The sequence below is a fragment of the Pan paniscus genome, chromosome 19, assembly GCF_029289425.2.
Source record: "Pan paniscus chromosome 19, NHGRI_mPanPan1-v2.0_pri, whole genome shotgun sequence".
NCBI classification, from domain to species: domain Eukaryota; kingdom Metazoa; phylum Chordata; class Mammalia; order Primates; family Hominidae; genus Pan; species Pan paniscus.
This window is the reverse complement of record NC_073268.2, coordinates 34,336,901-34,349,199: the sequence shown is the minus strand read 5'-3', so window position 1 is coordinate 34,349,199 and position 12,299 is coordinate 34,336,901. Positions and strand designations below refer to the sequence as shown.

General features: G+C 39.5%; 1 protein-coding gene across 6 annotated transcripts in view; it reads left to right on the top strand.

The window, feature by feature from the left end:
• Nucleotides 1-6,567, top strand: part of EFCAB5 (EF-hand calcium binding domain 5) — a 185,242-nt gene extending 178,675 nt beyond the window's left edge. For 3 of the 6 annotated variants that reach the window (XM_034942144.3, XM_055101352.2, XM_063599154.1), the window contains one exon: nucleotides 5,772-6,567. In XM_034942144.3, the coding sequence (XP_034798035.2) occupies nucleotides 5,772-5,962 (191 nt within the window). In that variant the 3' untranslated portion in view covers nucleotides 5,963-6,567. The remainder of the gene's footprint in view (nucleotides 1-5,771) is intronic. The other 3 variants (XM_063599155.1, XM_063599156.1, XM_063599157.1) reach the window with 2 other exon arrangements.
• The last annotated feature ends 5,732 nt before the right edge of the window (nucleotides 6,568-12,299 follow it).

Below are 12,299 nucleotides of genomic sequence, written 5' to 3'. Positions count from 1 at the left end.
GAATTGGCTTAAGACAGCAAGAGGACAGAGAACATGGGTGCAGATGAGAGTGAGTGGGTAGGTGTGCTGGTAGGAGTCTACGGAAGGAGAATATGGGTGCCGATGAGAGTGAGTGGGTAGGTGTGCTGGTGGGAGTCTATGGAAGTTGCCTTCTGATTGTGTCAATCTTACAGAGAAGCTGAAAGCAGAGTCATCAGCCAGAGTGAAGATGGGAGAAGAAGTTGTTGGGACTTTGAGGCAATGGGAGTAGGAATTAAATATTGGTGTTTCTTTTCTCCTGATCTTTCTATCATTGGTTTTATGTCTTCTTTTATTAATTAATTAATTAATTATAGAGGCAGGGTCTGTCTCTGTCACCCAGGCTGGAGTGCAGTGGTGTGATCATGGCTCACTGTAACCTTGAACTCCTGGGCTTAGGTGATTCTCCTGCCTCAGCCTCCTGAGTAGCTGGGATTACAGGCATGAGCCACCATACCCGGCCCTTATGTCTTCTTTTTCTTTTTCTTTTCTTCTTTCTTTTCCTTTACATTAGTCTTCGTAGGAATTTCAGATGTAGCAAAATTGAATGCATGTTAATCATCTAGAAAAGCATTATCCAGTCAATTTCTTTCATATTTTAACTTGGTGGTCTCCAAAGTTAAGTGGAAGCACCCCAGAAGATTTTTTTAAAAACTCTCTCTAGGGCGCAAGAAAAATATCAAAGATGATTCTGTTGAGACATTGAAAGACAGAAAGAAAGAAAGAAAAATACCAAAGGACTAAGGACTTTTCTTTTTTTCTTTCTTTCTTTTTTTGGAGACAAGGTCTCACTCTGTCACCCAGGCCGAAGTACAGTGGCACAATCTTGGCTTACTGCAACCTCTCCCTCTCAGGCTCAGGTGATTCTCCCTCCTCCCACCTGAGCCTCCCTAGTAGCTGACACTAGAGGCCCACACCACCATGCCCAGCTAATTTTTGTATTTTTTGTAGAGACAGACCATGTTGCCCAGGCTGGTTTTGAACTCCAGGACTCAAGCAATCCACCTGCCTTGTCCTCCCAAGTGTTGAGATTACATGCGTGAGCCACTGCATCCGGCCAAAGGACTTTTCTTTATAATGGTTTTAACTCATTGTTAATTTCTATTTTTTGTTTAAAATGTTTTAAAATAAATAATTGATAAATATATATATTATAAATATATATATATATATGGGCACATGCTCAATGTTTGTTACTGATAGAGGTACATGAGCAAAAGAGTTTGGAGGCCACTACATTAAACTATGAATTTTGTAAATATAATTTGCATTGATTTCAATTTACACATGACTTGATTTATAGCTACATCATTTAAAAAGCCACTACATGTGATATTGTATAGAAATTATGTGATATTGTACAGAAATTATGCTTGTGACACCGTACAGAAATATGCTTGCCATGGGAATGAAACTGATATACGTGCAAGAACTCAGCATTCATCCTGGAACAAACTTCCCCCTCAAACTTCGATTACTAGAGAAAAATGTGTTTTTAACTCCCCGTGTAACATTGATATTTTTCCTGATAAATCTGGGAGGCAGTACACTACAGTGCCTTTGGGACCATATTAAATTAACAATGACATATTAAATTCCCGATTGCCATGGCAAATGTAAGTTCTCCTGCCTACAAAAAGATTGATTGAAATTTGCATATATTACCGGGCGCGGTGGCTCACACCTGTAATCCCAGCACTTTGGGAGGCCAAGGCACGTGGATCACCTGAGGTCAGGAGTTCAAGACCAGCCTGGCCAACGTGGTGAAACCCCATCTCTACTAATAATACAGAAGAATTAGCCAGGCGTGCATGCCTGTAGTCCCAACTACTCAGGAGGCTGAGGCAGGAGAATGGCTTGAACCCATGAGGTGGAGGTTGCAGTGAGCCAAGATCACGCCATTGCACTCCAGGCTGGACAACAAGAGCAAAACTCCATCTAAAAAAGACAAGAAAAGAAATTTGCATACACATACCCTTCTATTGCTGCAAGGACCTTCAGTTTATTGTGTGTGGCTGTCATGTTAAGGAGTGACTTGGGGTATGTGAAGCAATAGAAATGAGAACTAAAACTAAGAGAACTAATGAAAGAGAGGAACATCAACAAATGCGGCTGATCTTGGATTGTTAGTTGAAAGGAGCAGTTACATTTTAGCTTTTGTACTTGAAGCTTAAGTACTTCTTTCTTTTTGCTTTGCCCATCTATACTAATTATCCATCATCCCCAAAAGATTTAACTTTATTAATCCAGTGTTAAAAGCAGGGATCCATAAAAGGAGTTTTAATTCAGAAATATCCTACTATAGCCCAGTGTTTCCAGCATAATGAATTCACTATGTAATTAAAAGTTTGATTAAACTAGAACCTACAAAAATGTCATGTTTCTGAACTAATGTCCATAGATAGACTCAAAGGTCACCCAGTACTCTCTATAGCTTAGATATATTCAAATAATTTACTATACACTTTTCCAAAGCAAAGCAAAAAAAAAAAAGCGTTATTTCTATGGTTATAAAAGAAGCGTTTATCTGCTTGAAAAAATTGCAAAGTCTGTGTGAGTGGGGTCTGTCGTGGGTCAAGCTGCAAACATCCGGCCTGCATCTACCACAAGAGGGCAGTAGCACTCAACCGTTAATAGGGAACCCCGCAGAGCGCTGGAGGCTCATTAGAGGAATCGTTAGAGCCGGTCGTTAACGCATCAACCTCTGGAAAGGACAGGGAAACAGGAACCGCCGTCCAGACACTTTCGGAGCTTCTGTCTCGGTAACAATAAGACAGGAAATAAGCAACAGGGCCTTGTGAAAGAGAGCGACCTCGCTCACCATCCCCGTGTCGTTGAATCACCATGGAGATGGCGACTAGCTTAATAATGGCTTGCAGATGGGCGTCTGCTCATGTGGATGTTCAGATAAGAACACTGTGGCAGGGGTCAAAGGAACAGAGCTCTTCATGGGCATTAGGGAAGGGCGGAAGAAAAGCTGAGGGGAGCAGCAGAGCTGTTTTGTCTCCGAAAATAAGGACTTTTAGGAGTGTCCTAGGGTGAATTTTATTTAGCTTCATAGCATTGAAACATTATCTTTGGAAACCTGTATCATTTACCTTGCAGGGTTTCCAGGAAACTAATTAACAGAAAGAGAGATGAATTGGCCGAGCGCGGTTGCTCACGCCTGTAATCCCAGCACCTTGGGAGGCCGATCATCTGAGGTCACGAGTTCGAGACCAGCCTGGCCAACATGATGAAACCCCGTCTCTACCAAAAATATAAAAATTAGCCAGGCCTGGTGATGGGCGTCTGTAATCCCAGCTACTTGGGAGGCTGAGGCAGGAAAATCGCTTGAACCCAGGAGACGGAGGTTGCAGTGAGCCCACAAGGTGCCACTGCACTCCAGCCTGGGTGACAGAGTGAGACTCCATCTCAAAAAACGAAACAAACAAACAAAACAAAACAAAAAACAGAAAGAGAGATGAATTATAACAAATGCACCTTCAATATTTTAAGTATGTATGTCGATTGGTCTAGTATTGCTCATAAAATGAGATGAATCAGGTATTTTGAATGTGATCTCATGACCAGCATCTGTTTTGTTTTTATTCATAATTCTCTCTAATGTTACTGAGCTATAATCTGGAAAGAATTTTAGTATTTGAGAAACCTAATTCATTATTCTTTAATTTAATGTTTCAATTTAACATTTATTGAACACTTATAATTGAATGAGAAAAGACAATGCCAGGGTGGTGTGTGTGTGTGCGTGTGTGTTAAAACAGAGAATTTTAGAAAATTAATTGGATCCACGCTTTAAAGTCAGCTTCAAATAAAAATTGAGACTTGTGAATGTTTTCCACATTTTACGTGCCATTCCTATCCCATATTATACCTTTTGTTGTATAGTTCCTTCCAAACCATAGGACAGCTAAACCTAATTCAGAGAATCTTGTTCCTTTGTGTTGATAAAAGACAAGAAAATAAAATATGTTCTGCTTAGCAATTCTAATAGATCATTGTCATTACTGTTAATAAGCTATTGGATAGAAGACTTGATATTTAAAAGCTTTTACTCAATTAAAAAAAAAGCCAGGTTCAGTGGCTCATGGCTGTAATCCCAGCACTTTAGGAGGCCGAGGTGGGAGGATTGCTTGAGGCCAGAAGTTCAAGACTAGCCTGGGCAACATAAGACCCTGTCTCTATTATTAAAGATAATGAATAAATTATTTATTTATAATTATAAATAAATAAATAATAAAGCTTGAACTCAATTATAACCAAATGGTTTACTCAAATCAGCAAACATGTATTGGGTTAGGCACTGAGTTAGTTACTAGGAATAACAGAAATGAATAAAATAGACTTGTGGATGAGAGGCATCTGAAAGAAAGGGGGTAATTATTATTATTATTATTTTTTGAAATGGAGTCTCACTCTGCCACCCAGGCTGGAGTGCAGTGGCACAATCTCAGTTCACTGCAACCTCCACCTCCCAGGTCCAAGCGATTCTCCTGCCTCAGCTTCCCAAGTAGCTGGGATCACAGGTGTCCGCCACCACGCCTGGCTAATTTTTGTATTTTTAGTAGAGATGGGGTTTCACCATGTTGGCCAGGCTGATCTCAAACTCCTGACCTCAAGTGATCCACTTGCCTCTGCCTCCCAATGTGCTGGGATTACAGGTGTGAGTCACCGTGCCCAGCCGGTAGTTAATATTTTTGAGCAACTACTCTGTGACAGATCTTCACATATATTTTCTCAGCCTCTGGTCCCAGCTACTTGGGAGGCTGAAGTGGGAGGATCACCTGAGCATGGGAGGTTGAGGCTGCAGTGAGCCATGATCGTGCCACTGCACTCCAGCCTGGGCAACAGGGCAAGACCCTGTCTCAAAAGAAAAAAACAATTCTTACAATTTTGTTTTATGGAAGAAGAAACTGAGGCTCAGAGCAGTTAAGTGACAAAACTCATTGGTGTAGAGCCAAGATCTGTTCAACTCTACATAGTCTTTCCATTGGACAGAACCCTCATCTGTTCAACTCTATATAGTCTTTCCATTGGACCATTCTGTTTGAACATTAGTCATTGACTCCTGGGAAAAAGCAACTTTTATGAATGACAGTTTAACAGTTTTCAATTTAAAAAACTTAAAACATATAATGGTGTGCAGTTACTATATAGCTTTAAATTTTAATTAGGAAATATTTCAAACATGCAAGTATAGAGAATAATACCTGCATAGTCATTATGAAGCTATATTCTATATCCAACCTTAACACTATATTTGAGTTAGACTTTTTAAAGAAAACATTATAGGAACAGTTGAGGATTTCTGTCTTTCCTCGATCCCACTGTCTTCTCGTCTTTCCCTAGAGATAATACTATCATGAATTTGGTATTGGTTTCATGCATGATTTCTTATTTTTACTATATGCTAATGAATCCATAAATAATATAATACTATCTTGCAGGTTTTAAAGCCGTTTAATTGTGCCCAAAAGTACACATTATTCTATAACTTACTTTTTGTATTGAATATTTTGAGATTTATTCATGAATACAAATAACTCTAATTCTTTGTTAACTGCTGTTAAGTATTCCATTGTATGACTATACCAAAATTTATCATATTCCTGTAATTACATATTTACGCAAGTTTCTGCTTGGTTTTGACTCAAAACATATCTAATGAACTTTAATCATAATATTAGAACTTATAATTTTAATAGTAAAGTGCAAAACTCTCCACTCTTACTTTTTTTTCCCTGATGCAGATCATTCCCGAACTGAAGTATGGAAATTTGGTAATGTTGTCATTGAACATCTATACCACTGGATACACATCTGTTCAGCTCTCACGAAGATAACCAAACAACTAAATAGTGGTATTACACCTCCGTTGCCCTCCAAGACTGACAATTATATGTATGCAAAAATGCCAGGGGAAGGTTTGCAAGAGAAGTGATAATGGATGATAATGGAATTGATACTGTATTTAGGATCCTTTGTTTGTGTTCAGTTTTGTTTGTTAACTATAAAATATTTTCCATTGGAAAGGGGTACCTATAAATGTCTTCTGCTGCTAATATTTATCTCAGCACTTTCTAAACCCAAAAGTGCTACCTAAGAAGAAATTTAGCCAAAAAATACCCAGCTAAGGTAGCCATAGCCAAGTGTATTTAAGTATGTTATAGAATATATTTGAAAGCTTCCTTTCAGTTTGAGCTTTGTATCTGCTGTGGAACTGTTATGGTTGATTGGGTAGTTATTTTTCATTCTTATAAGGTTCAAAGTAACAACTGAGGATTTAGAAAATAAGAATACCAAATAGAATACCAAATAATAAAGATAAACCAAAAGAATACCAAATAATAAAGATTTTTAAGAAATGGACTGAGAGTTGTTTTTCTAATTTTTCAAAGACTTATCTAAACATCGCCTCTTCCCTCTCTCTGCCTCCATACTCTTGCCTTAACAACTCAAAAGTTGCTTTTGGTTTTTAACTTTTTAATTTTTAATTTTTGTGGGTACATAGTAGTTGTACATATTTATGGGGTACTCAAAAGTCATTTTAATGAACAGAAATTCTTGTGGGAAAATGTCCATGACTCATGGAAAAAAGAAGACACTTTTTTAATGATAAAAACCTCTTCAGTTCAAAAGTACAAAAAGAATTTATATTTGTTTAAAGCTTGTTTTTATGACAAACTTTACTGCTCTGTGGTGAGATTTCGTCTTTGCAATAGATATCTGATGACAGAGTCCAGTTTTAATAAAATTTTGGGAAATTAAACTTTATTTTCTTTATTAGATTGACAAAATGTGATGTGTCCAAATATCTTATAATTTGAGATTGGCCGTCCCTTTTTAACCTTTTCTGATAAGAGGGCAGTGTTATTACCAGTCCTCCTCTCTCAGATGATCACATGCCAGTTTTAACCTATATGCCTGTTTCATATTTGGAAGGGGGCTTTTTAGGGCCTTCAGAGCAACATTCCAAGGAACAGTGTTCTTGAAGATATTAAACTCATAGCCACATATCCTGATGGCTTCAGAGCAAGTTTACAGAGTTCACTGTGAATACAAATGGCATTTTAGGTGGCAAGGAAGGAAAGATTTTGCAGAATGCCATGTTTGTAACCGTTATCCTGGAAATTAAATTAACTAAATGACTTCTAGCTTGATGAAAAATATCATACATTTGCATGGCACTTTAACTTGAAGTGTTTTCGCATACTAGCTTATTTGATTCTTCCAATAATCTATAAAGTGGGTAGTCCTGATATTATCTCTATTTTATTTTATAAATGAGTTGCCCAGTTCACAACAGGCATAAGAGGCAGAGCGGACCTAGCACATAATTTCTGGTTTATTGCCCTTGCCAGCACCCTAGAAATCTCACACTTTCCAACTTTCTTACTAGGCTAATGACCATGCTGTCAGTCTTTTGAAAACTACTTTAAAATTTGCAGCCAAACAAGCCAGATTGGTTAAATTTATTAAATAATCATTCAAGTAAAATACTGTCCCTTAACCTTAGGAGCTTATATTTTGAGTGAGGAAGATGTTATTTATACCTGACGAAGGTTAGATACAGATTTATATCTAAATCCATTTATTTCGCTGTTAATAGATTTATTTATTTACTTATACTTACATATGCTTCAGAAGCTTGGACTTGATTAACTGAATTTGTTATTGGCTCTTTCCTGATAGCTCATAGGTAACAATGACACTGTACAGTGTAGACCATCCAGACCACTTTCTCTCCTTTGCTTTCTTTTTTATTTTTTTAAGTGACAGGGTCTCGCTCTGTCCCCTAGGCTGGAGTGCAGTGGCTTGATCATAGCTCACTGCAGCCTTAAACTGCTGGACTCAAGTGATCCTCCCGCCTCGGCCTCCCAAAGTGTTGAAATTACAGGCATGAGCCACTGCACCCAGCTTCACTTTCTTTTATACTTTTGGCTTGTCATGACTCAGGAACAACATGAAGTATCAAGATAATGACAATGGAATCTCAAAAAAGCTCCAATTGCCTTTTTAAACAGCTTTACTAACATATCCACATACCATAAAAGTTACCCATTATAGCGTAGAATTACTTTTTTTTTTTTTTTTTTTGTATATTCACAGAGTTGTACTACCCTTACCACAATCAACTTTAGATTTTTTTTTTTTTTTTTTTGAGACAGAGCCTTGCTCTGTTGCCCAGGCTGGAGTGCTGTGGTGCATCTTGGGTCACTGCAACCTCCTGGGTTCAAGCCTCCTGGGTTCAAGCGATTCTCCTGCCTCAGCCTCCTAAGTAGCTGGGATTACAGGCGCCGGCCACCACGCTCGGCTAATCTTTTGTATTTTTAGTAAAGACGGGTTTTCGCTATGTTTGCCAGGCTGATCTCGAGCTCCTGACCTCGTGATCCGCCCACCTTGGCCTACCAAAGTGCTGGGATTACAGGCGTGAGCCATCGCGCCCGCTGAAAATTTTGATCATCCCAATAAGAAACCACATACCCATTAGCAGTCACTCCCCACTTTCCCCTACCCCCAGCCCTAGGCAACCGCTAATTTTTTTTCTCTACCGATTTGCCCATCTGGACATTTTGTATACAACATGTGGTCTTTTGTAATTGGCCTCCTATTCCCTCTTTTTTTTTTTTTTTTTTTTTGAGACAGAGCCTTACTCTGTCACCCAGGCTGGAGTGCAGTGGTGCAATGTTGGCTCACTGCAACCTCTACCTCCCGGGTTCAAGTGATTCTTGTGCCTCAGCCTCCCAAGTAGCTGGGATGACAGGCACGCACCATCACACCTGGCTAATTTTTGTATTTTTAGTAGAGACAAGTTTCACCATGTTGGCCAGGCTGGTCTTGAACTCCTGGCCTCAAGTGATTGGCCCCCTCAGCCTCCAAAAGTGCTGAGATTACAGGCATGAGCCAGTGCACCCAGCCAATTCCCTCTTAATCTAAATATGCTTAAGCGACCAGATGCCCTGAACTTCTAGACATTCTCAATCTTCTAACTCAAAAGACCATTTGAAGGTAATTTAAGAATTGTGCAGGCCAGGCGCAGTGGCTCATGCCTGTAATCCCAGCACTTTGGGAGGCTGAGGCGGGCGGATCAACCGAGGTCAGGAGTTGGAGACCAGCCTGACCAACATGGAGAAAACCCGTCTCTGCTAAAAATACAAAATTAGCCGGGCATGGTGGCACATGCCTGTAATACCAGCTACTCAGGAGGCTGAGGCAGGAGAATCACTTGAACCCGGGAGGTGGAGGTTGCAGTGAGCTGAGATCGCGCCATTGCACTCCAGCCTGGGCAACAAGAGCGAAACTCCGTCTTGAAAAAAAAAAAAAAAAGAATTGTGCATTCCTCTCATATATGAGGTTTTATGCAATGCCAGTCCCAAAAACCTCACCCCACATCATCGATGCCATGTTCTTACTCTCCTTCCACAGAATCTTGTTACAAAGACCTCTCTCAGGATCAGAAAAAGTAACTATTGGATACTAGACTTCGTACCTGGGTGATGAAATAATCTGTACAGTGAACCCCCATGACACAAGTTTACCTATATAACAAACTTGCACATGTACCCCCGAACCTAAAAGTTAAACAGATTTTTTAAAGCAAAAATAAAAATTTTAATTAAAAAACCTCTCTCAACTGACAAGATCAGTGAATTAAATATTACCTATTTCACCTGTTTTCTGGTTATAAATATAGCTCACCACTTTGCAAGAAGGGCCATTGTGAACCATCTTTGGTCTAGAATGCTGTCCAGTTCCATAATCTTTTTCTTGGTCAAATTTGTTAAATTTATAAATAAATAAATATTGCCTAATTTCTCTGCCCTTAAACTTGGTTACTACCCTCAGTAGGTGTACCATCTCCTAGTCATTAACCGTATTTAACCTCTCCTCCATCTACTGTCTGAGCTTAGACTGTCCTGCCCAAGGACTTCAAGTGATGAGGCAACCCTGGGTGGCCATTACGTGACTGACTCTGTAGCTACAGTTGTTTGAATTAGGGGTGACCCCTTACCAAAGTGAGACCAATTTGTGAAATGGCCTAATATAAAAAGCACCCAAACCATGGACAAGCCAAACTGGGAAACAGCAATGGGAGCAGTGTCTAAAAGGAAATTAAGGCCGGTGCGGTGGCTCACACCTGTAATGCCAGCAATTTGGGAGGCCGAGGCGGGTGGATCACCAGGTCAGGAGTTTGAGACCAGCCTGGCCAATATGGTGAAACCCTGTCTCTACTAAAAATACAAAATTAGCCGGGCGTGGTGGTGCATGCCTGTAATCCCAGCTACTCGGGAGGCTGAGGTAGAAGAATTGCTTGAACCTGGGAGGTGGAGGTTGCAGTGAGCCAAGATCACACCACTGCACTCCGGTCTGGGCAACAGAATGATACTCCATCTCCAAAAATAAATAAGTAAATAAATAAATAAAAAATAAAAATTTAAAAAATAAAAGGAAATTAAGTGCTTAGAGAGGCCAAAGGTGTCATGACAGGCCTTGAAGGAAGTTGGTGCATACTGCCTTCAAGATGCTACAAGTTAGCAGAAACTATAGGTAGAGAAAAGGTGTGAGTAGTTGGTTGGGGAAAAGATTGGGTGCAAAGAGAAGAAACTGAAAGTAGTGAAGTTAACATTAGTAACACTAGTGTCAAAAGATTAAGTGGAAGATCCAAGGGTTTCGGTAATGGATCCAATTTAGTCAACTGTTCTGTTCTGGAAGTTTAAGATGATTGGAAATTTCTGTTGTATAACATCCATGAGGATGGTAGTGATGATACTATCTTTTACTGGTTTACCCAGCTTGTCCTTACAGCATTTCTTGTTAAAGTTTCAAAAGTTGGGTTCTAAAATGTTAGGAGGCTTCTCTGTGCCCTTACTCACCGCTGCAGTTACCACCACTGCTGCAGACTCTACAACACTGCATCTGAGAAATTGTCCCTTCTAGCCTAGGGAAAATCCCATGACTGCTTCATTAAAATGTCCCAAAGGCAATGGAAGAATACAGAATATAACAATTGAAAAACTCAAATTATCTAGGATATTGAGTTCTCCCCTGGGTAATTATGGGTAACTAATTCCCCATTCAGTCTATTCAAGCAAGAGGCAGGCAGCCCTGGCAGGGGGCTTTATTTTTTACTCTTTATTTTAAGCAAAGTAACACATACTCATAAAAAGTCATTCTGTTATACAAGGTCTGTTGAGACCACAGCATTTCCCAGCCCCACCTTACCTTTATTTTCCTTGCTTCTGAGTCAGCTACTTTCAATTCTTTTTGCTCAGGAGTTGGTAAACAGCCCATTGGCCAAATCTGGCCAGCTGCCTGGTATGGTAAATAAAGTTTTATTGGAATAGCTATGCCCATGTCTGTGGCTGCTTTCACATTACCAGGGCAGAGTTGAGTAGTGGCCACAAAAACCATATGGGTCACATGGACTAAACTATTTGCTATCTGACTGCAGAAAAAGTTTGCCAACCCCTATTTTAGCTGTGGTTTTGACATTTACCTCTATATTGTTAAATTACATGCTTGTGTGGCTACTTTTGTTTTTCCGATTTAGGCAATATCTATTAATCTCCCAGTATACAATACAAAGATTTAGCTCCTTCCTCAGCATATATACACACACGCTTCCCATCCATTCTTCCCAATATTATTACATGGTAATGTAATCAGAATAGATCAATATTCAGTGTTTATATTATCATGATTATGTATGCTATTTACAGCTTAGCCATGTTGTAAATTACAATTATTTTCCATTCCTGTACATCCTTTTGCTTTCCCTAGAGTTAATGTCAAAAGAAAACTGGAGTGCTATAATATCACACAAGTAGATTTCAGAGCAAAGAATATTATAATGATAAAGGTTATTTGATAATGAAAAGTCAATTAAGAAGACATTACAATCTTAAACCTAATAACAGAGCTTCAAAATACATGAAGCTAAAACTGATAGAACTTCAAGTCTATAGACATAAAATATTTACCTAGGACTGGGGGATTTGGAGGAAAATAGGAGTGGCTAATAGGTATATGGTTTCTTTGTTGGGTATTAAAAATAATCTAAAATTGGCCAGGTGCAGTGGCTCACACCTGTGATCCCAGCACTTTGGGAGGCTGAGGCGGGTGGATCACCTGAGGTCAGGGGTTTGAGACCACCCTGGCCAACATGGAGAAACCCTGTCTCTACTAAAAATACAAAAATTAGCTGGGTGTTGTGGCGGGCGCCTGTAATCCCAGCTATTTAGGAGGCTGAGGCAGGAGAATCGCTTGAACCCAGGAGG